Source organism: Rhinichthys klamathensis, unplaced genomic scaffold (genome assembly GCF_029890125.1).
Source record: "Rhinichthys klamathensis goyatoka isolate OS25496 unplaced genomic scaffold, OSU_Roscu_1.1 h1tg000181l_1, whole genome shotgun sequence".
NCBI classification, from domain to species: Eukaryota; Metazoa; Chordata; class Actinopteri; order Cypriniformes; family Leuciscidae; genus Rhinichthys; species Rhinichthys klamathensis.
In genome coordinates, this window is record NW_026606709.1 from 2,077,204 (window position 1) to 2,101,353 (window position 24,150).

At 37.3% G+C, this 24,150-nt stretch overlaps 3 protein-coding genes across 6 annotated transcripts; 1 reads left to right on the plus strand and 2 right to left on the minus strand.

Moving 5' to 3' along the window:
* The first annotated feature begins 248 nt into the window (after positions 1-248).
* On the plus strand, positions 249-6,571 carry mterf2 (mitochondrial transcription termination factor 2). Of its 2 annotated transcripts, none has more exons than XR_008808004.1 (2): positions 249-319; positions 6,334-6,571. XR_008808004.1 is itself a non-coding variant. In XM_056261247.1 (2 exons), exon 2 carries the CDS (start codon positions 2,073-2,075, stop codon positions 3,219-3,221), a length of 1,149 nt encoding a protein of 382 aa, XP_056117222.1. In that variant the 5' UTR covers positions 262-319; positions 2,003-2,072; the 3' UTR covers positions 3,222-3,292. The 2 variants fall into 2 exon arrangements, 1 of the variants encoding a protein (XP_056117222.1); XM_056261247.1 differs by lacking the exon at positions 6,334-6,571 and adding an exon at positions 2,003-3,292 and having other exon boundaries at positions 262-319.
* Positions 6,572-8,307: 1,736 nt separating this feature from the next.
* On the minus strand, positions 8,308-10,627 carry zgc:153031. The gene is made up of 6 exons (XM_056261400.1): positions 10,416-10,627; positions 9,618-9,667; positions 9,418-9,523; positions 8,975-9,101; positions 8,778-8,893; positions 8,308-8,515 (listed from the first exon to the last, which is right to left on the minus strand). The coding sequence occupies exons 1-6, from the start codon at positions 10,526-10,528 to the stop codon at positions 8,437-8,439; spliced, it is 591 nt and encodes a 196-aa protein (XP_056117375.1). The 5' UTR covers positions 10,529-10,627; the 3' UTR covers positions 8,308-8,436.
* Positions 10,628-11,564: 937 nt separating this feature from the next.
* Positions 11,565-23,779, minus strand: cry1b (cryptochrome circadian regulator 1b). 3 transcript variants are annotated; one of them, XM_056261249.1, is made up of 14 exons: positions 23,724-23,779; positions 23,044-23,273; positions 20,005-20,113; positions 19,737-19,879; positions 18,718-18,902; positions 18,544-18,632; positions 16,401-16,541; positions 15,963-16,274; positions 15,597-15,748; positions 15,295-15,497; positions 15,047-15,148; positions 14,371-14,463; positions 14,209-14,259; positions 11,565-12,237 (listed from the first exon to the last, which is right to left on the minus strand). In XM_056261249.1, exons 2-14 carry the CDS (start codon positions 23,199-23,201, stop codon positions 12,149-12,151), a joined length of 1,827 nt encoding a protein of 608 aa, XP_056117224.1. In that variant the 5' UTR covers positions 23,202-23,273; positions 23,724-23,779; the 3' UTR covers positions 11,565-12,148. The 3 variants fall into 3 exon arrangements, with proteins under 3 accessions (XP_056117224.1, XP_056117223.1, XP_056117225.1); XM_056261248.1 differs by lacking the exon at positions 23,724-23,779 and having other exon boundaries at positions 23,044-23,379; XM_056261250.1 differs by lacking the exons at positions 14,209-14,259; positions 23,724-23,779 and having other exon boundaries at positions 23,044-23,379.
* Between the last annotated feature and the right edge of the window lie 371 nt (positions 23,780-24,150).

The following is a 24,150-nucleotide window of genomic DNA, read 5'->3' on the forward strand; positions in this document are numbered from 1 at the left end:
TGGAGTAAAGAGTACAATATTTGCCTCTCAAATGTACTTGAGTAAAGTCATGAGTACTCCCCAAAAATGATACTCGAGTAAAGTACAGATCCTTCAAAATTGTACTTAAGTACTGTACTCAAGTAAATGTACTCCGTTACTGTCCGGCTCTGATTATCTATTAAAATCTATAAATCAAAAGGGTTCAAATTTTTCTCCCGGACTGAGGGTGGCGCTGTTGTGCTCAGACCGCATGGCCGTCACACTGACACACACTCACAACAAGAACAAGAGGTGCTCATATCTTACTGAAGAAGATGTGACCGCTGTCACTACAGAGGTAATAATGATCAGTCTAATTTACTGTATGAGCACGTTTCAGATGTGATATTACTGCGACTAATACATGCAAGCCGTATTAGACCGTGGAATTGTTTTCTTTATTTCAATGTCACGACTTCTGTTTCGTAACAGAACACACCCTCATGTTCTGTTGAGATTGACTTGTTTGTGTTTGATTAAAGTGTAATGATCACACTTATATGATTATAATCACACAATAATTATAATAATAAAAAAAAGCATTTCTTACCTTTTTCATTCCTTTACTAGGCTATATAGAGTTCTCTCTCTCTCTCTCTCTCTCTCTCTCTCTCTCTCTCTCTCTCTCTCTCTCTCTCTCTCTCTCTCACATTTAGTTACATTATTTTTTAATGTTTATAAAATAAGTTTTATGCTCACCAATGATGCATTTATTTTAATTAAAAAAACAGTAATATTTTGAAAAATTATTGTGATGTAAAATAACTGTTTTCTAATTTAAACTATTTTTTAAAATGTAAATTATTCCTGTGATGGCAAAGCTGAATTTTCAGCATCATTACTCCAGTCTTCAGTGTCACATGATCCTTCAGGAATCATTCTAATATGATGATTTTGGTTCTCAAGAGAAATGATTTTTATTGTTATTATTATCAATGTTGAAAACAGTTGCTTCATATTTTTGTGGATACTGATACACAACAAAACAAAACAATATTTTATTAGGGACACATTAAATTGATCACTCAAGTGACAGTAAAGACATTTATAATGCTACAAATCTCTAAATCTCTATTTATACCAAATTTATATCTAAATTTATACCAAACATTTGAAGGAATGTATGTATTGGTTGGTATGCACAAAGGAAAATATTTGCATATGAAAATGCTCTCTTATACTGCAAATATTTTTCATGTTGGACATTTCAAGTATGCTATTCTCATTTTAGAATACATTTCATTGAACAAAAGACCCTTAGTACAAGTTGAGTCATTGATATTCTCTACTGTTTCCCTAGAAGCCAATGACTCTAAATGATTTATGCGAATATCTTCTAAAAGTTTATTTTATCAAGTTTTTTTTTCAACTAGGAGTACACAAGCACATAGATTGCATAAAAAACCTCACTAAATTTTAAAAGGTTTCTTTAAAGGCCGCCTGAAAAGAGCCTAAACAGAACATGAGGGTTAATAGTTTCGTCTCTTTCAAATTCAAAAAAAAATATTGGGACTATTTCTTCTAAATCTCAAGAAAAATATGTCTTGATCTCATTATAAAGGAACCATTTAACTGTGTAACGTTTTCTGTTTGCATATCTAACAATGGTTGTTGTGTAACTTCCCAGTTTTCTCCAAAGTTAATATCTAGTTATCATAAGTAAATTATCTTATAGAGGTGTAGTTATAAAAACCCTTTTCTCTTTTGTAATATTAGCATTTTGCGGGTGTTACCAGATAGAAAGCTAGTTAATATCAGCTGGCAATAATTAAATGAGTACCAGGGCATGTGTATCAAGTGCATCTTTAAAATAACATCCTATGGGTAGATGGTTCATAGTGTCTGAATTAAATTCTCATTCTGTTCATTAAACTCCAACGATTGTGCATATGATATCAGCTTTGCATAAGTAAATAGGAATGAGGAAGTGTTTTATTAAAAGAGTTTGAGACTTTCTGAAATGTTTTTCCAATTATTTCAGGAATGTCACTTGTTTGCAATGCACACAATTACCCAACGGTCCCATCCACAGACCTGTAGATTGTGCAAACATGTTGCGATTAGTCACGACATCACTGTCTCTCTACTGCCAGCGGGCTCAAGTAACAACTTTACTCCTCACAAGGCCCAACTCCTCGATCGTTCATGAAGAGAACCTGGTTACCGTAGACGCCTTGTACGACTTGTCCGTAGACATCAGTAAAATCCGGAAGGTGAAGGGTTGGGTGTTGCGGCAGAGCCCCGTATACGTGAGCGAGACTGCCGCCCTGCTAAGGGACATGGGGGCTAGCGGGCCTGTCATCGCTCGTGTTTTGGAGCTCCATCCTGAGGCCATCCTCTGCAAACCTGAGCAAATGGAGGCGCAGAAAAAGCTGTGGATGTCTGTGTGCGCCAGCCAGAAAGATCTGGTAGGAATCATTGAAAAATTCCCTGCCTCGTTTTTCTCCTCGTCCTCTGATCACGACAACCAGAAGGCCAACATTGTGTATTTCCAAACGCTGCATCTTAACAAGCGCATCATTAGCAAGCTCATGGCCAGCGCCCCTCAAAGCTTCAGCCGCCCTATGAAGCAAAACGCGGAGATGATCCAGACCCTGCAGAAGACCTATTTGGACTTGGGTGGGAAGGAGGACAATCTGAAGATCTGGTTGCAGAAGCTGCTTACTCAGAATCCCTACGTGCTTCTTAAGCCCCCCGAGGTCCTGCGCGAAAACTTGACGTTCTTGCGCGACAGGGGCTTCACCAGCAATGAGCTCTTGCGGCTGCTTTCCAAACTGAGAGGTTTCGTTACTGAGCTGAATCCTGAAAGCATGAGACTCACCCTCAGCTACTCACAGGAGACCCTGGAATGCACAGAAGTAGAGTTTAAGGAGGTCGTACTTCAGTGTCCAGCCTTGTTATACTATTCTGTGCCTATACTAGCTGATCGCTTCAATGGACTCCTCACCGCTGGAGTAAGTATGGAGCAGATCATGGAGACTCCCACAGTGATAGAACTGACAACGCAGATAGTTCAATATCGCATTCAAAAACTGCGCTCTTTTGGTTATGATGTACGTACTGGCAGCCTGGAAGTCCTCAACGGCACCAAAAAGGACTTCGAGATGAGCTATGGGAAGCTGCGTCTTAGGCGAGAGAGGCCACTGTTTAATCCAGTAGCTCCACTGCAGTCCAGTTCTCCACTGCGAACGGAAGATTAAATATTGGAGCCCGTTTCCACCACAGAATAAAAAAATTAAAAAGGTAATTGTGACGTTTTATCTCAATTCTGACCTCAAGGTTTTAACACAGTTCTGACTTTTTCTTGCAATTCTGAGTTTATTTCTCAATTATGTTAATATCCCTCAATTCTGACTTTTTTGCTCGGAATTGCGACAAATAAAGTCAGAATTGTGTTTAAAAACTTGCAAATCTGAAAAGTCCTAATTGCACGTTTTTAACACACAATTCTGACTTTATTTGCGGCAATTCCAAGCATTCAGAATTGTGACATATAAACTTGGAGTTGCATAGAATTGTGTGCAAGTTTTTAACACAAAATTCTGACTTCATTTCTTGCAATTACAAGTTTATATTTTAAGCTAACATCTGGCAAGCCTGACTTATTTTTCCTCAGAATTACAAGTTTATATCTCGAATCTCAGACTTTCTTCTTCAGAATTGCACGTTTTTTACATACAATTCTGGCTTTGTCTCACAATTCCGAGTTTATAGAGAAAAAAGTCGCAATGACCTTTTAAAGTTTCTATTTCATGGAAGAAACAGGCTTCCGACTATGATTAAGATTGTAAGTGCTAAATCTTTCCTTTGTTTTCTGTATAATACATTTATTTATATGAAAAGGATAAATGATTGAAGGTTCTGTTTATGTTGTGGAAGTGATACTTTCCAAATTAATGTTAACCCATATTGTGCTCAAAGAAAATGTAATTTCACGACTTTACTACATTGTAAATGTACATTTTTGCCATTGTGGCACTAAGTCATTAGTTGTATTGTCATATACAGACATGTTGTGCCAAGAAATGTATGTCGCTTTTGAAATTCCTCATCAGAGTCTCTCATAATGAACAATATAAAATACCTCTCGGAGGTATGCGTTGTGCAGATAAATATTCAGATCAATGAATGTTTACCCGTATGCTGCCAAATCTCAGTTGCAAGCATTTCCCAATATTTTGGCCTCTGGGCTGCATTTTGAGATAATTTTGTGCTTTTTAATGATTAGACTAAAGACTTTACTGGAATCTATAATGAAGTTACATTACATATTGCCTTGCGGCATCTGCTGTTTACACGGTGGACTTTATGATTTCTTTAATGGTGAGCTATTAAATTTCTCACAAGCTTCTCATAGCCTCTGTGAAATCAAAATAAGTTTTTGAGCTTGATTAGAGCTGATATTAAAATTAATTTATGCATGACATTTTTGGGCAGGTTTCATGCATTTTTATTATCGCTGTTCTGATGTTTTTCACATTTCCAGATTTTCTGTCTCTCTCTTTTGTTCTCCATTCTTTGTCCACTCCTAGTGTACGGCCCGACCGGATGGCTGCTTTATCCTGCAAATGACACTTTGAGTTATACCCGAACACATAGGAGGTTAATAAGCGAGGGTATAAATAGCTCTTTTTCATTTGAAATGTGACAGTGGGTATTATTAGCAAATGTTACACATTGATTTTATGGGGCATAACTCAGAGAAATTATGAAAATAGATGACACATGCAATTAAAGTCTGTAATTTCCTGCCCTGGACTTTGCATGCTGGAATATTAAGGTGGTAAATATTCCATGCTGAGGTCATGCTGAAGCGTGCCACTGTCCTCTGTGTAATCTGCTCTCAGATCTCCTAATCAGAGGGGTGTCCAGAAAAATGTGCTTCATGTAATCATGAGATCATTTTTACAGATGTCAATGTGAACATTGTGGATATAAAAATTGATTTATAAATATCTATTGTTATCCTAAATTGGTATGACATTGTAGCCATTTTGGATTTATTTAAGCTCCATTCACCCTATATTTAGGGTGAGAACATTTTTACTCCAATATAAAGTGTCAATTTACCATTAAAATGAAAAATAAATAATAATAAAATACAGTGGGGTCCACAAATTATTACATTTACATACATGCATGCATACAGAGATTTACTATTTATATGTATGTGTTTGAGTAAAATAACATTTTTATTATAAATTCTAAAAACTACTGACAACTTTTCTTCCAAATTTCAAATATTGTCATTTAGAGCATTTCTTTGCAGAAAATGACAAATGGTCAAAATAACAAAAAGGATGCCATGTTTTCAGACCTCAAATAATGCAAAGAAAACAATATTAATTTTAAACAACACAATACTAATGTTTTAACTTAGGACGAGTTCAGAAATCAATATTTGGCGGAATAACCCTGATTTCCAATCACAGCTTTCACGAGTCTTGGCATGCTTCTCTACACTGTAAAATATTATTTTCATGATTTATCACAACTTTTTTTCTTTCGTCAAAAAAAAATGTATTTCAATGAACTCAAAATTTTAAGGCAACCAGGTAACTTACTTTTTAAAGGTAAACCAACTATATATATATATATATATATACACTCTCCTAAAGGATTTGACCCCCTTTCGCCTTCAGAACTGCCTTAATTCTACGTGGCATTGATTCAACAAGGTGCTGAAAGCATTCTTTAGAAATGTTGGCCCATATTGATAGGATAGCATCTTGCAGTTGATGGAGATTTGTGGGATGCACATCCAGGGCACGAAGCTCCCGTTCCACCACATCCCAAAGATGCTCTATTGGGTTGAGATCTGGTGACTGCGGGGGCCATTTTAGTACAGTGAACTCATTGTCATGTTCAAGAAACCAATTTGAAATGATTCGAGCTTTGTGACATGGTGCATTATCCTGCTGGAAGTAGCCATCAGAGGATGGGTACATGGTGGCCTTAAAGGGATGGACATGGTCAGAAACAATGCTCAGGCAGGCCGTGGCATTTAAACGATGCCCAATTGGCACTAAGGGGCCTAAAGTGTGCCAAGAAATCATCCCCCACACCATTACACCACCACCACCAGCCTGCACAGTGGTAACAAGGCATGATGGATCCATGTTATGACATTCAGTTTGGAGTTCAGGAGATTGTCTTGACCAGGACCACACCCCTAAATGCATTGAAGCAACTGCCATGTGATTGGTTGATTAGATAATTGCATTAATGAGAAATTGAACAGGTGTTCCTAATAATCCTTTAGGTGAGTGTGTGTATATATATAATATATATATCTATATATATATATTACAGTCTACCAGCCTTCATGTTGCTGTTGGGTGACTTTATGCCACTCCTAATGCAACAATTCAAGCAGCTTGGCTTTGTTTGATGGCTTGTGACCTTCCATCTTCCTCATGATCGCATGATAATGTTCCCACAGAACAATGCTCCATGCCACACACAGCCAGGCCTATAAAGGTATGGATGGAGGACCACCAGATCAAGACCCTGTCATGCCAAATCTCCAGACCTCAACCCCACTGAAAAACCTTTTTTGTTCCTTGCTGCCGGCTCCATCTAGTGGGGAAAGTTGTTCTCTGCCAATATACTCTGGACATATATTTATTCCAATATATATAAAAAAATTATATCCCATTATTTGTGGTCATTAAGTTGGTGCACACTTAAAATTTTCATTTGGTTAAGAAATTAACTTTAATATAGCACTAAATATTAATTTCACAAAAAAAGTTAAAATACACATAACTGAGACCTGCAGTAAGGCACTGAGTTCACACAGCAGATGGTATGCATACACAAACCATATATAACTCCTACTGTGTCCCATCCTTTGATTCACTTGTGTATCGACATGGTGACAGTGAGATGAGTAACAGTGGATCTGGTGAGTGGTCATAAACTGTTGCATGTGTAATTGTGAGGGAAGTGCTTCTCATCACTGGCAGCATTGTCTGAGTCCATCTGCTGTTTCAGATCATGTGTGGAGTGATTTCTTATGTAATAACTGAGCAAAAAAAAACACACAAATATTAGGAAAATGTTCATAGGGTTAATATGAGCTGCTATATTAATATGCTAGCTGCTTTGAAATGGTTATGATTTGGATGGTGGTGAAGTACCACCAGTTAGCAGCTAACAGAGCCTTTGAGATGAAGTGTTCTTCTGTGCAATAGAGTGGTGCAGGTATGACATCAGAACCCAGAAGTCTAATTCGCTGCTGGTACCTTCAATATTTTTCTGTGGGGTTTTATAATTTATAAATTTTCAATTTATGAGTAAAATAAAGCCTGTGGTAAATATAACTTGACGATACTTTGATTTTTTGTTCTACAACGTACACTGCACACACTCACACCCAAAACTGTCTAATCTAGTTACTTATTAAAGGGTTAGTTCACCCAAAAATGAAAATGCTGTCATTAATTCATCTTCGCAACACAAATGGAAGATCTTTTTGATGAAATCTGAGAGCTGTCTGTCCCTCCATTGACAGCTACGCAACTAACTCTATGATGCTTCAAAAAGTTTTTAAAACTAATCCAATCGCAGATTTAATTTACGCATTTATTCACTTATAAACATCAACAAACATTAACAGAAGCTCATTCGAACCTGCTTGATGCACGAGAACAAACCTCATTGGTTCTTATAGAAGCTCAAAAGTGCTGCGTAACACGAGAATGAAACTCATTGGTTTTCGCATGTCAAGCAAACATGCTTGAGCTTCTGTTTACCACAACTGATGTGTGAGTTGAACGTTTATGTGAATACAAGCCTAAATTCAATCTATTCATCATTTAAAGCAATCGTTTCTCTTCAGAAAATTTGGACTAAACCGCTCAATTTCATAGGGATTTTACGATCTCTTTATGAACTTTTCGAAGCGTCAAAGTTTCAGTTGTGTAACGTTAGCTGTCTATCGAGGGACAGAAATCTCAGATTTCATCAAAAAGATCTTTCATTTGTGTTCCGGGTTTTGAAAGTCTTACGGGTTTGGAACAACATGAGGGTGAGTAATTAATGACAATTTAAATTTTTGGGTGAACTATCCCTTTAAAACGTACGTTTTAAAAACGGAACATAACTGCATTTTTGTTCAACCGCAATGGGTGTGTGCAGTTTATGTTGTAGAACAAAACGTCAAAGTATCGTCAAGTTATGTTTAGCAAAGGCTTTATTTTACATTATAAAACCCCAGAAGAAAATCTCGAAGGAACCAGTGGCGAATAAGACTTCCGGGTTCTGACATCATACCTGCTATAAAGCTGACATAACTGTATTAAAACCAATAAAATGCTGTAAAATACTGTTTCATACTATGTAAACATCTAGCATCAACAACAAATCAAGCATCACGTTTGACAGTCTTGATTCCAGTCCTCGGCTTCGGTTTTAAGCTTCTTTCTTGAAGACTTGAAATTGAAATTTAATACCATTTTCTTCATGAATTTCATCTGGTACTCCGGGAAAGCTAATATAAAGAAAATATACAAAGACAAATCAATGTTATATAGTGAACTACAACTGAAACGAGAAGCATAAAAAAATTATTTTCATCACTGAAAATTAAATGAACTTTAACTCAAATAAAGTAAAATATAAAAAACTTATTGTACTATCTCAATCAAACTAAAATGACAGAGACAAAAAAAAAACAAAAAAAAACAGCGGTGCTCAAATGAGGTAAGTATTATCATTGAAACACAAATAATAAATCAAGAGGATAATCCTACCCCTTTTGTTTTCTGAAAACGTTGCGGTCAAACTTCGGGAAAAACACATCACAGTCAAAGTCGGCCATGATGTTGGTGAGATAGATGCGATCACACCATGGATGCTCAAGACTTTCCTAAATAGCACAGTTACAAATATAAACTAAATTACTGTATTAATTAACATTTGCGAATGTAAACATTGCATAAATTCTCACCTTATACACTTCTGGGCCCCCTAAAACCCAGATGATCTCCACAATGTGACATAAGGGAGGCTCAGAAACCAGGCGAATTACTGACTCAAAATCCTTACACAGATAGTGGGCACGTGGAGGATCTGCACTGAAGTGATGCAAAATAATCAAACGAACTTGACGTACAGTAAAAAAAACACAGAAATCATAATAAACAGTACTTTTCAAAGGTTTGGGGTCCGTACATTTTTTGTCAAGAAGAAAAAACGCACCAAGGCTGCATTTAATTGATCAAAAATACAGTAAAAACTGTAATATTGTGAAATATTATTACAATTTAAAATAACTGTTTTTAATTATTATTTTAAAATATTTCAAAATGTAATTATTCCTGTGATCTTACCGACCCCAAACTTTTAAACAAAAGTGTATGCATAAAATTGTTTTTAAATGAATATGCTTACTTCAGCTTCCTGCTCAATACCAAATTGATGCAATTGGCCAAAGGGAAGACTGTCTCAGGACAGGAGAACCAGCAGACTCTGCCCCAGACAACCAGGTTCTTCTTCCCTGAGGTGCACCAAAATAAAATTATTTCATTTATTTATTTATAAGAATTAATATCAATTAATATAAATCAAACCAAACATTAAATTAACCTTACCAGGTGCGGACACAGCTGTAATTGTATCCAGAAAGAACTGAAATTCTTTTCTGTGAACAACATGAGCACATTAGACATATTGTGTGCCATTTGGATATATATTAATACAACTTTGTTAACTGCATAGTGTGCAAAATGCAATTTGAACTGCATGACACATATCTTTGATGTGTTTAGCTTTCAAAGAAGAAGGTCTGTGTGTCTAAATCAGAGATGAGCCAAGGTTATCCTGCATTCATTGATTAATACCAATTGGTTACAACCACAATGCTATCTGTCTGCATGATGTTCTCTTATCTGGAATGGGCGGGCGTTGGGGGGCTCAAAGTTTCCACCCCTCTAATTCAAAAACCTGCTGACAATGACATTCAGTTAGAGTTCTAATGGCATATTCCACGAATAGGACACCAAATAGGGCCTCAAAATCAATTGTTGTTATAGTCCAGAAGGTCATAGCTCTATAACTGACACTTAAGTAATAATGATATGTTTTTTTTAAATGAACTGGTTTCCATGCTAGGCTCGTTTTGTGTTCTAAAACAATTTATATAAGCTAATCCCCCTAATATATCGAATATGCTTCACAACATAGCCTACATGAAATTGTTGTGCCTCTAATGCTAAAAAAGTAAAGAGACAGCGAAGTGTAGTCTACGTCGAATGTTCGGTCAAATATTCGTCAGACGTCGCGTCGTTTATGAATTCATCTGTTTATTCAGTCATGTGATGTCTAATATAATTTACAAAATACAAGTATTCCAAATGGATAAAATTACTGATGATTTGGGTATCTCTTACGGAAGACTCCAGGGAAGCTGTCCGTTCTTTCCTATGCCCATGTCCCTGCAGGCAGCCGCGATGAGCCGGATTGGTTTGCGCATCTCCTCCCCTTCGATGTTCATCGTCATCATTTACGACTTTTACTAAGAGCAGCTTATCTGGTTTCTTTCTGTTACCAACTACTGTCGTCCATTGGACTTTGGGTGAGTTGTTTGCATCCTTCTCGACCTCAAACCATAGATTAAGGGGCTTTTAAATATCTGTTTGGTTCACCATGTGACATCCAATGGGAGTGGCTGGATAAATGGTGTTTACAGGTTAAAGAACCAGATAACCACAAAAAAAAATCTTATTAATAGGCTACTTAATTATTTGCTAATATTCGAATTCTTTCTTTTTTCCTAAAAAAAGATTATATCAACTTCACCTTTATCAACAACACAGACACAGGATCACGTGAAGACTGGAGTAATGATGCTGACAATTCAGCTTTGCCATCAGGAATAAATTATATTAAATACAGATAAATTAGTTAAAATCCCAGTAATATTTCTAAATATTATGGGTTTTTTCCCCCTCAAATATACAGCCTTGGTGAGCACAAGAGATTTCTTTTAAAAACATCTTGTCAACCCCAAACTATTGAACAGTATATTGTAAAACATATTTTTTTGGAAATCAAGGACTTTCATTTTTGGAAAGCAATGCGTCTTCCCTATATATCTTTATTTTAAAATGTAGTAATAGGGTGTAATCTAGGGAAGTAATCTGATCACATAAAATAGATTACATGTGGTCCATAACTAGCCAACACTGATAATGAATGTTAAGAAAATTAAAATCTTTCAATAATAATATTTAAATGTGAATACTGATGAACATGCTTAAAATGATCTATTAATTCCCAATCATCTCATAATAATTTCAATTTACTAACAGGTCTATCATGTTTTAATGGTGATTTATAAAGACATTACAACAATCCAAAAAAATATCATATAAAAAAATATAACAGCGAGTCTGTAAATAAGCAAGAAAAAGTTATGTACAATGTTTTGCAGACTGAACTTACAGTATACATTTATATACATAATAGGCCTGGTTTCCCAGTAATCGTCTTGAAACAAATCCACTTGTGCTTAAGAGCAAAAGGCCTCATTGATATAGTTACTCCATTACAAAAAGCAAAAATCGGACAAAATATACAGATTTTTGCTCTGGACTTTACAGACATGTTAATGTGTCTATTTATAAATTAGCCTATTTATAAATTAGAATTGAACATTTAGATCAATCAAATTCTTTGACTTGCCGAAGAGCAACTAGTTGAAACATTCTCAATTGGGCGATTGTATACATTTCCAAATAAATCCCTCTTAATATTATATAGAATGGTTTAAAACGGTTATTGCCAAAACAATCAGATATCATTGCACAAAGGGACATCAAATGGTATGTAACATACACACACTTGGAAAGAGAAACAGATGAATGACAGTAGGATTGTGTAAAGACTACAAAATATTTTCCTCCACAATTCATCAACATACAGCTGGAAAAACACGTATCTCCACGCTTGACCTCAATGCAAACTCAAGCTTTACAAGCAGAAAGACACCATGCCAAAGCATAAAGGGCAAAGCTAAGCATGGAGGAGTTGATAACGGGCATGCGGAGATGCTGTCCATCATGCCACAGGTCCCATCACTAGACTGAAGAGAGGTGCGTGTATGACCTTGCTTCCGTGGTGGCTAGTAGTAACTATATTGCCTCTGAAACTTCAATGCATGTTCTGATGCTCGGTCTTCATTATGTCGCTTCAAAGTACTCGTCCCACTTTCTGAACACACACACACACACACACACACACACACACACAAAAAACAGCATGTGAGGTTATATATTTTTTATGCCATTTTTGTTGGAGTTGCATTCAAAAGTTAGGGGTCAGTAAGATTTCTTTTTTTAAGAAGAAAGTAATACTTTTTTCAGGAAGGATGCATTCATTTGATCACAAGTAAAAGTAAAGACTTTATTTGAACACAAAGATTTTGATTTTAAATAAATACTGTTCTTTTGAACTTTACATTTATCAAAGGATCCTGAAAAAAACATCATGGTTTTCACTAAAATATTTAGCAATCAATGAGAAGAAAGGTTTCTTGAGCAGCAAATCGGCATGTTAGAATGATTTCTGAAGGATCATGTGACACTTAAGACTGGAGTAATGATGCTGAAAATTCAGATTTAACATCACAGGAATTGTCAGGGTTCTGCCCTGGCAGCTTTGTCTGTGTTGTCTTTCTTTCATGTCTCTATGTTTGTGTTGTGCTTGAACATATGGCTCTGTCTTTGTTTGTGTTGGCCATGTGCTCCTCTGTTCCTGGCTCCTTGCTTCCCTGTACCATGCCCTCTTGTCTAATTGAGTCCTTGTTTGTCTGAGTGTTGTCACCTGTTCCTCATGTTCTCTGCTCACTTGTTGAGTCCTCGTTTGCCCGAGTGTGTTCACCTGTTTCTTGTCTGAATGTGATCACCTGTCCCTCTTGTTCTCAGCTCCCTTTATGTGTTCTCTTTCCCTCATGGTTTGCCAGTTCATTGTTATTTAGGCTATGTTTATATATTATTGCGTTATCCGCTGTGTTTGACGTCAGATTTGCGCTTCTGATTGGCCAACGTGGCTTTACGGTTAAGGGTTATATCGCCGCCTGCTGGCGTGGCATGCTCTTGACCGCGCTTGATAGCGTGTTTTTGCGTTTTCATGTAGACGGAGACTGAGCATGTGTGGACGGGATTTTTTTTTTTAAACGCTGTAGGAAAAACTCCGGTTATAAAAATACCCGTGTCCGTGTGGACAAGGCCTAAGATTTCCACTCTGGAGGGTGGTTTCACTTTTTTGCGTTTAAGCCCCCAAAACGCCGTTGCCGTGTAAACGAAAGGCACATCCGATAAAATATTTTTCGTTTTCACCCGGAATCGTTCTCGTGTTAACTTGCGCTACCTGTTACTTATTGCTCATGGTTACAGTTGTGAATATTAAGCCTGGATACCTTGTCTTTGTTGTGTTCCCTGTTTTTTCCAGCCCTGCAAGCTGGCTGCTTCCTCTCTACCAAGCAGCGAGACCGGTGCGGTGACTGATTGTGCCCTGTGAGTCCATCTATTGTGTGCTGTAGTATCCTGTCTGCTCATCTACCTCAGAACACCAGTGTGTTCACCTTGGGCTGGTCTCAACTGCCACCCTCTTAGCTTGCCTGTCATTGTGCTTTGTTCCCTGCCAACTGTTTGGACTGTTATCACCTCCTCACCCACCATTTCTCGTCTTGTCGACTCAACTGTCTTTCAATAAAACCCATTAACACTCATTCTGCGCTTGAGTCCTCCCTCATAGATCCGTAACAGGAATACGTTACATTTTAAAATATATTAAAATTAGAAAAAAAGATATTTTAAATTATAAAAATATAATATTTTACAATAGTACTGTTTTAATGTATATTTTTGCATTGGTAAGCATGAGATTTCTTCAAAAACATTATAAAAAAAATCATACTGCCCCCAAAATTTTGAACAGTAGTGTAACTGTCCACAGATGAATAGCATTTATTTTGAAAAGGCTGTGCTTATATCAACATAATCCTTTACAAACATGGTAAGCCCTTCTTTTCAATGGAAGTTGTGTGTTTAAACAAGTCTGTCATTGAGAACAGAAAAGAACACAGTATATGGAGTCTTAAATTGTATGCCACGGTAAGACAAAACGGTTTGATATGAAAATCTGTTACGAGTCCTCTGAGATGGTTTGGACAGAACTCACCTCTTTGTAACTGTTTGTGAACTTGTCCAACTATATCACCACCTAAGTGACCTGGTTTAGAAAGAAAGACATGCTATTCAAGCAGCCTACTAACTGGTTCACACTTCCCATGTAAGCAGCATTTATTTATTTCAAAATCCAAGCATCTGTGTCAATACACACCTGGCTGTGGCTGCACACTGTTGACAGGCTGTTGATCACATGACACTGTAAAAGGTTGCAACTCTGGTTGAGAACTTGCTCTTGGTGGGTGCACTGGTAAATAAAGGGAAACTATTTCAACAAACGACTGAAATTATCCAAACTGCCAATAATACACATAATGAATAAAAGTGCACAATTTTACAAAAGGGTTTTCCAAAAACAGGGGTTTGTGAACCGCTGGGGTTCTTCACACATAGTTTATTTACACATTTGTATAAATTCCACATTTTTCGGGACAGAAGTTTACAAGACTTCAGAAGAATTCCGTCAAACTATTCCACCAAAATACAAGATAAGAGGAATTCAAATGTTTAAAGCTCAAAGGTTTGAATACTAGTAATGTAACTTGTAGTGTAAAAATTATAACAATGATCAAATATTAATTTTTTCATAGAACAATTGTAATATACAACAGTAACATTTGTCTTAAGTATATTAATAACAATTTGTATTATTTAATATTATTATTAGTATTCAATTTGATTGGTTTCCTGTGTTAATGTATTGTGGACTGAGACACCATCACAACTAAAAACGGGTATGAGTCCACTTGAGTCCAACTACAAAAGTCAAAATAAATTATTTATAGAACTAATTTAATTATAGAAATATAAGATGCATGACAGTGTCATACCTGTAATGTGAGTGCTCTCCTGTGAGATGTCTGCTGAGGAAGGACCTGCTCCATTACCATCTCCATTGTTGGCTGTGCTGAATGGAACAGTTGCAAGGAGGCCTGACAAGCATTACGAGAAGATCCATTAAATCCAAGATCTCACAGCTAAACAGTGGCATTTAATTTGACATATCACTCAACAAAAGGACTCTCAAGTAAAACTAAAAAGTTCAATAGTTAAACTAGATTTTTAAGAGTTTTCTTACCAAGGCCCCGGTAGCAGGACAGCTGCTGGTAAATCTGCTTCATTCGCTCGATGTTTATCCTGCTGGCCTCAGCGTGATTAACCATGGGTTTGGGGTAGTGCACTCCAATTATGCACTTAGCGATCTTCTGAACACTTTCTGGGGCATTCCAAGGTTCATAGATGAATTTGGCAGGGAAGCCCCTCAATATGGGCAAATACCGCCTGTAATAATAATAATAATAAAAAAAACCTTTAACCAAACTTGTAATTTACAGTGAACTAAATATTAGTGTGTAAACAAGGGTTAAGACTGAGTGGCACCTTATATAGTCTCCATTAGGGTCGGTACGTCGACCGAAGCTCACCGGACAGTAACAGTGAAAGAACTGCTGGAAGAATGAGCTGCATGAAAGCCACATCCAGCTTCCTGCGTTGACGCTCCAGTCAGCATCCAGCAACAACTCTTCAAACACCTTTGAAAACAAACATAATATCAATATAGATTCTAATGCAGAAAGCAACAGCAGATATTTTATTGAAATCCAGAGCACTAAGTTTCCATCCACCTATTTTTATGCAAATTTTATGATTTCACATAAAATGCATTTTTTTTTATACAATATTCCAGTTTTGTGCATAATTTTAATTTGCAACTTTAGATGGAAATAGAGCTACTGATGGCAGTACCTTCATGCCCTCTTCCCAGCTGATCCACAGGTCTCCACGCGTGAGGAAGCAAGCAACAGCGTGCCTGGCCAGATGGTGGATCCACCCCTCCTGCCTCAACTGGGTCATTATGGCATCAATCCATGGGAAACCAGTCCGGCCCTCAGCCCACTTCGCCAAGGCTTCGGGATTCCTGTCCCACGGGATCTGCACGCAGATGGGATTAAACTCCATTTTGTCGAAGTGTGGGTTGTTAGTGGCAGCCGTGTAGAAGAACTCACGCCAGAGCAGCTGACCGTAAAGGGACAGTGGTGGGACGCTGTTCTTCTTGACCTGCGAACGAAAAGCCAGGGGGAAAAAGTATGAGAATAACTTGTCAGCCACTTACGATCTTACAATCAATTATGACAATGATGAATAGTGCCTTAAATGTCAGAGCAAGAGTGTTGTACTCTTTACCTTTCTGTAGAGGTCTGTGAGTTTGAAATAGAAAAGTCTGCAGGATAGGCAGCCAAAGCGGAGGTAAGGGCTCAGGCCTGTGGGGCTGGCCAGCAAGGAATTAGAATTCATTCTGGGACGCTCAAAATTAGCCACCCAAGCCTGCAAAAAAAAAAAGAAAAGAAAAAAATCTTAGGAAGTAGTTCACATACTACAGTTCAAATGGTTGGTGTCAGTAAGATTTTATGTTTTTGAAAGAAGTCTCTTTAAAGTCCCCGTGAACCGGAAGTTGCAAACGACTTTTCTCCAGTGTTGTGACGTATTTCCGAGAGAAACGGAATACTAAATGAGGCAAAATGGTGGGCGTGGCTTTTTTCCCAACTAGCACCTGATTGGATCTAGAAAAGTAGGTGTTTTCATTCAGCCTGTCTACTGTCAGTTGGAGGGGCGTGATTACGGATGTTAAGAAGACGCCCAAACCGTGAAACCTACGTCATCAGGCAAGGTCCTCCAACGCAGAGGGGAGGGGAAATTTCAGATTTTGATTAAAGATTACGAAGCCAAAAAATTTTTTTGTGTGGATTGACTTGCATGGATGAATTGTTCACCACAAAACGATCAATTTAGGCAAACAAAGTAAGTACGGTCAATTTTGAATTCATGGGGACTTTAAATCCCGTAATATTGTGAACGTTAAAGGAGAACTCCGGTCAATTTTAACATTGAGCTCATTTTTTTGTACATTTGGAGTGCTGTCAGTACAGACAAAAACGACAAAAATCGGTGTTGCCTACACTGTGTTATCCTCTTTTTAAAATTCGCACCCTGTTAAATTCTAAACCTGCTTTTAGCCTCTTAACATCCTTAATGTGTCATTACAAGTGCACAGCCATGTGAGTGGTGTTATTAAGAGTGACCACGGTCAATCTGACTGCAGTAGATCTGAAAGATATTAATAAAAATGATGTTAATTCAGCCAGCTCACATACCTGTATTTACTTCCTGGTTTCGTTCGAAGTCCACAGTAGTCGATTGACGAGTTCGCGCGCGCGATCATTGGTAAGTAATATAACTAACGACCGCGCGCGCGAACTCGACAATCGACTACTGTCAACAGTAGTCAACAGGGTGCGAATTTTAAAAAGAGGATAACACGGTGTAGGCAACACTGATTTTTGTCGTTTTTGTCTGTACTGACAGCACTCCAAATGTACAAAAAAATTAGCTCAATGTTAAAATTGACCGGAGTTCTCCTTTAAGTAAAACTGATTTTATATATTTTATCATTTATTCCTGTCATGGCAAAGCTGAATTTTCAGCATCATTACTCCAGTCTTCAGTGTCACATGATCCTTCACAAATCTGTCTAATATGCTGATTTGGTGCTTAAGAAACATTTCTTATTATTATCAATAGTTACGTTAACATAGACACTTTTTGTTTCAATTGTTTCAAATCATTCCAACGGACGAATCCGAACGTAGTTAACATAAGTGATTGGGAATGACTCTGTGCTTCCGTGTTCGTAAATATGTCATGCGTCGGCTCAGAGTTCACTCTTCCGCAGGAACTAGACTTACCGGAAGCCAGCGATTATAGTTTATTAAAGTTATAAATATGGATATTTTGTCTGTGTTTATAACTGTAAGACAATGTAACAGAGGAGATGCTTTAACCTGACTCCGCCAGATGGATTTGCTCCGCATATCCATCTGGAAACCTTCCGTTGAAGTAGTTTTGGTAAGGGGCGAAAATACTGGTTAGCTGATTGGCCTATGTTGGTGATAGACGGGCCAAATCAACCAATCAGATCAACGAAGCATATGACGTACTAACAGAGCGTATCTTTTCCTCTGAGAAAAGCCTCCAGAGCAGTGTTTTGCTCTTCTTTCAGTGAAGAAATACTCTGTAATTCCGATAAAACTTGCTCGATAGCCACGCTGATGCTAGTTTCATCCGCTGAAGCCGACATGTTCTTTAGACTGAACTGACGCGCTTCTCGTTGCGTCACACCTCAACCCGCCTCAAAGCCAACGCTGATTGGACGTTCGTTTGGTGAACTGCTCCCAAATTTTCTTTAACGGAAAGTATCCAGACTGATCTGCGAGTGAAACCTTGAACGCTCGCGAGATCAGGATGGTCTCACGAGGCTAGAGATGCTTACCTTCCTCTCCAGGTGTCTCTCTAATCGAGTCAGAGCTTCAGTCTCTCCACCAGGCCACACAGCTGTTGACAGACCCTCTGTTTCAAAACCTGAAGCCACATATACTGATTCAAAATCTCATCTACAACAGACACATGCACACATGTGCAAAGTTAAGGAACACGGGTGTCTCACCGAGCTCCTCCAGTGAGGGTACGCAAAACTTGTCATCATGGTCTTCGCTGATGAGTGTTACGCATTTGCCCATGACTTCAGCTGTGATAGTCTCTGCTGAAATTTCCACAGGATCCATTCTGCTGATGAGTGTCTGAAATCGTTTATAGGTAAGAGGAGACTGTCCTCCGTTTAACTCTATAATCCTAGAGACAGAAAGGGAACACATGAGTCAGTGATTAGGATCTACTGTATAAGCAATATTATTGGATTTTAGTGTCGTCAAGATATCAAAATTCAAAGCAAATAAAAAGAACTTGCATGATTCTCAATACAGCAAAAGCTACTATGCTTTTGAACAGGCAGACAACATTATATATATATTAACATAAATATATAAAATTACATTAAAACATTGAGTAAACACTGTTAACAAACGATCAACTTAAAGATACAAATTAATGGTGAAGCGTGTAATTTATTTACCACAATTTTTTCAGGTAAACCGCAATATCAACTATTAATGTAAACAGAAATTCAGAAATTGAAAATATGAAAAATTACAACAAAGGTAAAATGTAATAGATAATTTAATATTAGGGGTGGGATAAAAATAAAAAAATCGATGTATCACGATTCTCTCTCCAATGATTCTGGATCGATTATGAGAATTTCAAAATTGATTCTGAGCTCAGTTTTTAACCACATGAGCGTGTTTTAGAAACACCCGTATTCTGCTTGCTTCCGATTCCTTACACACACATAAAATAATATTTCATAGAGTTCGGAAAGGTTGAAGCCAATTAATTTTTATTGTGGCTGGCAGACGATGTATATTCAGGCCGTGGTTTGTCTGTGTTCTGTGCACTTTTTGACATTCAAATGGCAGATTAATATGACTCTGCATCTGTGTGATCTGTCTACATGACATTCTCAATAAAGAGTTAAATACCAGACATGATGGGTGACAGCTTCCCACAGGACTGCTGGCAACTACGTGGGAGTCATATGGGCATATGGCAATGACTAGATACACTCACTTGTCCAGATCATAGAGTGTGTGGGAGATCCTGACGAAGACTTCCACCCCTGCCTCACTGGCCAGCTTCTTAATGGCTGCATCACGATCCTTCCCGAAGGGCTCGGAGTCGTACTCGTATGACAGCCGGCTGATTTTCCACTCCTAAGCAGAAAAAAAGAGAGGGAGAGGCGAGTCAAATAAGTTGGCACAGCATAAACACACAGAGCAAGTCATGTACTGGCTTTACAGAAAACGGTTGACTATTCTCAAGTGGTCTGTTCGTTGACCTTAAATAGTCTTGGAAAGACATCCGTGGGTTGGCCCCTGATGACAAAGAGGCGAGAGTTAAGTTTGCGAAGGCTGGCGTCCAAGTCCTCAAGACACTGCAGCAAAAACCTGTAACACAAAGAATAATGAATCAACATTTAATCTCAACAGTCAGTGATGAGCAAATAAAACAGTACTTTAGATAGACATAGTTATTCATTTTAATTTCTTGCAGCAACAAAAGAGGGATTTTTCTGACATTCTTGCAGTCAAAGCAAGAGTCCCGCAGGGGGCACTAACGAACTATCAGTATTAAAAGCACACTAGTTCCATTCTGTATTACATGGGCTGTGTTCAGAATGCCTAATATTTCTTAAAATAGAAAGTGAAAACTTAGCAGAAATAAAAGTTAGCTTATTTAACAGTTTGCTACACTAGTGTTTCTCAACCTTTTTAATTCCAAGGCCCCTCATTGTCCTAAACTTTTTTAAACCTTATCTATGGGTGCTGCTAGATTCTGTTAGGAAAGTGTTACTAAAATAATACAAATAGAAATGAGTACATTTCAGGATTCCAGTTTTAAAAAGTTGAATGTTCTTCAGGGATCCCACTCTTTTTAACCAATTATTTGCATGACATGAATTTGCAGTCATATGCGATTTGCTGAATGAGGATTAAGAATATTTTTAAGCATTTTTTATAAAAATGCCCATGGAGTTTTAAGACTTAAATCATTTACAATACTTTTGAGCCTCTTAAATGAGTCTACCTCTTTTGTACAGTTTTTCAAGGCTGTGGGGTTTTTAGTTGTTTCAGCTTACTTTAACAGTCACCGTTTTGTTGAATGACCCAGTTAAAACCACTTATACCTGGATTGAATCAATAATGAAATGAACACTAAACACATTTTAAAATAGTATGCATGATTTTCTTTTTGGCTGCACTAAATATATAATGTAATAAAGGAGTAATAAGGGTATAATCCTGTCTGAGCTAGAGTTGTGTGTGTGTTCAGCAGACTAGAGTTCCCTCTTGTGGGACTGTATATTAGTAGCATCCAGTTGAGCCTGTCTGCAACCCTTCCTAGAGACGTCTGATCCCCTACAGCACGTCCCGGCCTCCAGGTCAAGGCCATTTCAATTTATCTGCATATGCAAACACATATATTGGCTTGTGCTACATAAGCCAGCATTAACCAGAAAGTATGCTACACCAGCAAATGTTTTGTGTTTTCCAGCACAAATTTTACTAGGCATACATTAATGTTTGGGGTCAGTAAGATTTAAAAAAATAAAATAAAATAAAAATAATTCAGCAACAGCAAGGATGCATTACATTGGTCAAAAAAGACATTTAGAATGTTACAACGGATTTCTATTTCAAATAAATACTGTTCTTTTGAACTTTCTATTCATCAAAGAATCATGAAAAAAAATTATATCACAGTTTCCACAAAAATCATGTTTTCAAAATTGATTATAAGAAATGTTTTTTGGGCACCACATCAGCAAATTAATTTCTGAAGGATCATGTGACCCTGAAGACTGGAGTAATGATGCTGAAAAGTCAGCTTTGCATCACAGGGATAAATTACATTATTAAATATATTAAAATAGAAGTTATTTTAAATCATTATAATATTTCACAATATTAGTTTTTACTTTATTTTGGATCAAATAAACGCAGCATAGGTGAGCATAAGAGAAAAAAATCCTACCGACCTTAAACTTTTGATTGGTACTGTTCAATTCTGTAGAATTAAATAAAATCATTCAAATGTATACACAGTCTTGTCCTTTAAGTGTTTACTAAATATGTAAATATATATATATATATATATATATATATATATATATATATCAATACTTTATCAACAAACATTTTACCATATTTAAATCCTTTCTGAAAATATGTTGTTGTCATGACAGGGCATGCATTTCATAATTAAAACTTTTTAATTCTGCATAAATCACTTCAGATGCAGTTTCTGATCTGCATTTGCATTGTAAAGATCATGGTACAGTACAAATGAGTGTGACAACTAACTATACACGTGACCAGCCTTTGCATGGGTTATAATTTTGATCATAGTTTAGCAACTTCAAAGAGGAGTGGTGGCATAATGTAGGCGAGATACTGTTAGAAGGAGAAGGACAAGTAGGTCAGTGCTGACAGGGAAATGAGGTAATAGAATATACTGACACACTGACCTACTTCCTCACATCCTGCACCGGTGGAGAGGAGAGTTGGCTGAGTTGTACGTTACATCAGAACTCTGCTATGAGGGTATAATAAGGAATAAGGGAGATATATATATATATATATATACACAGTATATATATAATATATATATATATATATATACACACAGTATATATAAGGAATAAGGGAGAGGTGCTAGTGATTGACTATAGTATTATATATAATAATATAATTAATTATACATTAACATTTATGCCACTAAATTCTATGTGGTTCTGTGGTTTTTCACTTCACTTAAGTAGTATGTATTCCAGTTGTTGCTGGTACCCATTCCAATTTAACCAGAAACTGTATTATTTAGTACTTATTTTTAGTCACAACAAGTAACTATTCTAGTTTACTAGTGCATGGTTCAGATAATAACTGTTCACTTCAGACAAGTATGTATTCCCCTTGTTGTTGGTTGGTACCTATTCCACTATTACTAGAAATTACTCATTAGGTAATAATATGTATTACATGTATTGTATACTAGTATCCATGCCTTGTAAAAATGTATTCAAATAAGCAACAGAATTTAATAGCTAATTTTCCATTGGAGTAGTTATTTGTCTCTTGAGGGATGGTGCCTAGTACTAGCAAAGGATTAGAGACTAATTTAACAGATGCTTGTCACTTAAATTACTAGTCTCTAATGAAGGAAAGTGAAAATATACTAGTTATTATTGGATTTCTTACTAGTTATAACATAACATGTACCTACTACGCAGTATGCACATGAGTATAGACTACTTGGCTTATCATACGTGCTGATGTTTGATCCCCTCTGTCCTCTGTCTGATCCAAATGAAACTCACCTCCATCTGCTGATTCCCACGTTGGACGATCCTGCAAACCAGGGGTCCAGTATATAAACACATCTCAGAGTATCAGCTCCTATTACAGAGTCCAGCAGAGATGGGTTATCATGGAGCCTTAAGCCCTTTCTGAACCAGTGGATCGTATTGACAACCATTACTCCAAATGAACTGCAGTCCCTTGTGAGTTTACGAATGATCCAGCTACTCCCAAACTAGGCAACACCAGACTTCTCAATTCAAGGTTAAAAAAAAGTAGATACGGTGACGTCTTCTTCAGCCTTGCTCAAGGAAAACTTTTCCCATGTTGAAGCTGGATCTCTGCGCCCGAGTACTTGGATGAATGACGCAGCGAAACTTCATATAACGTGTCGTTAGTTGCTTTACACACGCTGTGATTGATACGATGCGCGTGCCTGACTATGTTCAGAATATACACCGTGACAGTCAACACTACTGTAAAATGACGGAATGATATATCTTTAAAAAAAAACACTCATAGGAAAACCTTAACAAAGCAAGCACGCGAACGTCAACATGGACACGAAAACACAGAAAAAACAGCCGTTTAACTAATTTTTCCTAAAACATTAAACAAATGTTATATAAGATTATATCCATGTAAGCGTACGTTCTATTCATATAACTATATGAGCGTCGTCGACTAGACACGAATATACACGATTGTTGTCCTTTAGTTCACCCGAGTTCACCCCGTGAAACGTCAGCCATTCGTCGACTCCACCCACTCATTGACGCAAACTGGCTCCTACGCAGCTGGTTGGTCAGATCCGCCCGCACACGTATTAGAACATCACGTTTCTGCGGTGTGCTCGCGCGAACGGCGCGAATCCGCACTTTTCTTTCACTGTCAGATAAGATTAGTTCTGTCAAGTCAGTGGCGTGTTCTCGATTAACTTTGACCACGATACACAATGACCACTTAAAATAATAGTGCATTAAGATAAATACATAAGAAAAGCTTGTTGTGACCATGTACTGCTCGATTCTGATTGGACAAAGTGTGAGTACCCGGATAGGCACATGAACAGAGGTACTGGGGAACAGATGGGTTTTATTATCAGAAATATTTCTGCACTAGTGGTT

Coding starts and splice junctions, on each gene's coding strand:
- mterf2 (XM_056261247.1), top strand. CDS start 2,073: ATGTTGCGATTAGTCACGACATCACTGTCTCTCTACTGCCAGCGGGCT.
- zgc:153031 (XM_056261400.1), bottom strand. CDS start 10,528: ATGATGACGATGAACATCGAAGGGGAGGAGATGCGCAAACCAATCCGG. Junction 8,894..8,974: donor GGGGCCCAGAAGTGTATAAG/GTGAGAATTTAT, acceptor TGTGCTATTTAG/GAAAGTCTTGAGCATCCATG. Junction 8,516..8,777: donor GTTTTCAGAAAACAAAAGGG/GTAGGATTATCC, acceptor TCTTTATATTAG/CTTTCCCGGAGTACCAGATG.
- cry1b (XM_056261249.1), bottom strand. CDS start 23,201: ATGGTTGTCAATACGATCCACTGGTTCAGAAAGGGCTTAAGGCTCCAT. Junction 20,114..23,043: donor GTGGGAATCAGCAGATGGAG/GTGAGTTTCATT, acceptor TTTGTGTTACAG/GTTTTTGCTGCAGTGTCTTG. Junction 18,633..18,717: donor ACCCTCACTGGAGGAGCTCG/GTGAGACACCCG, acceptor ATGTGGCTTCAG/GTTTTGAAACAGAGGGTCTG.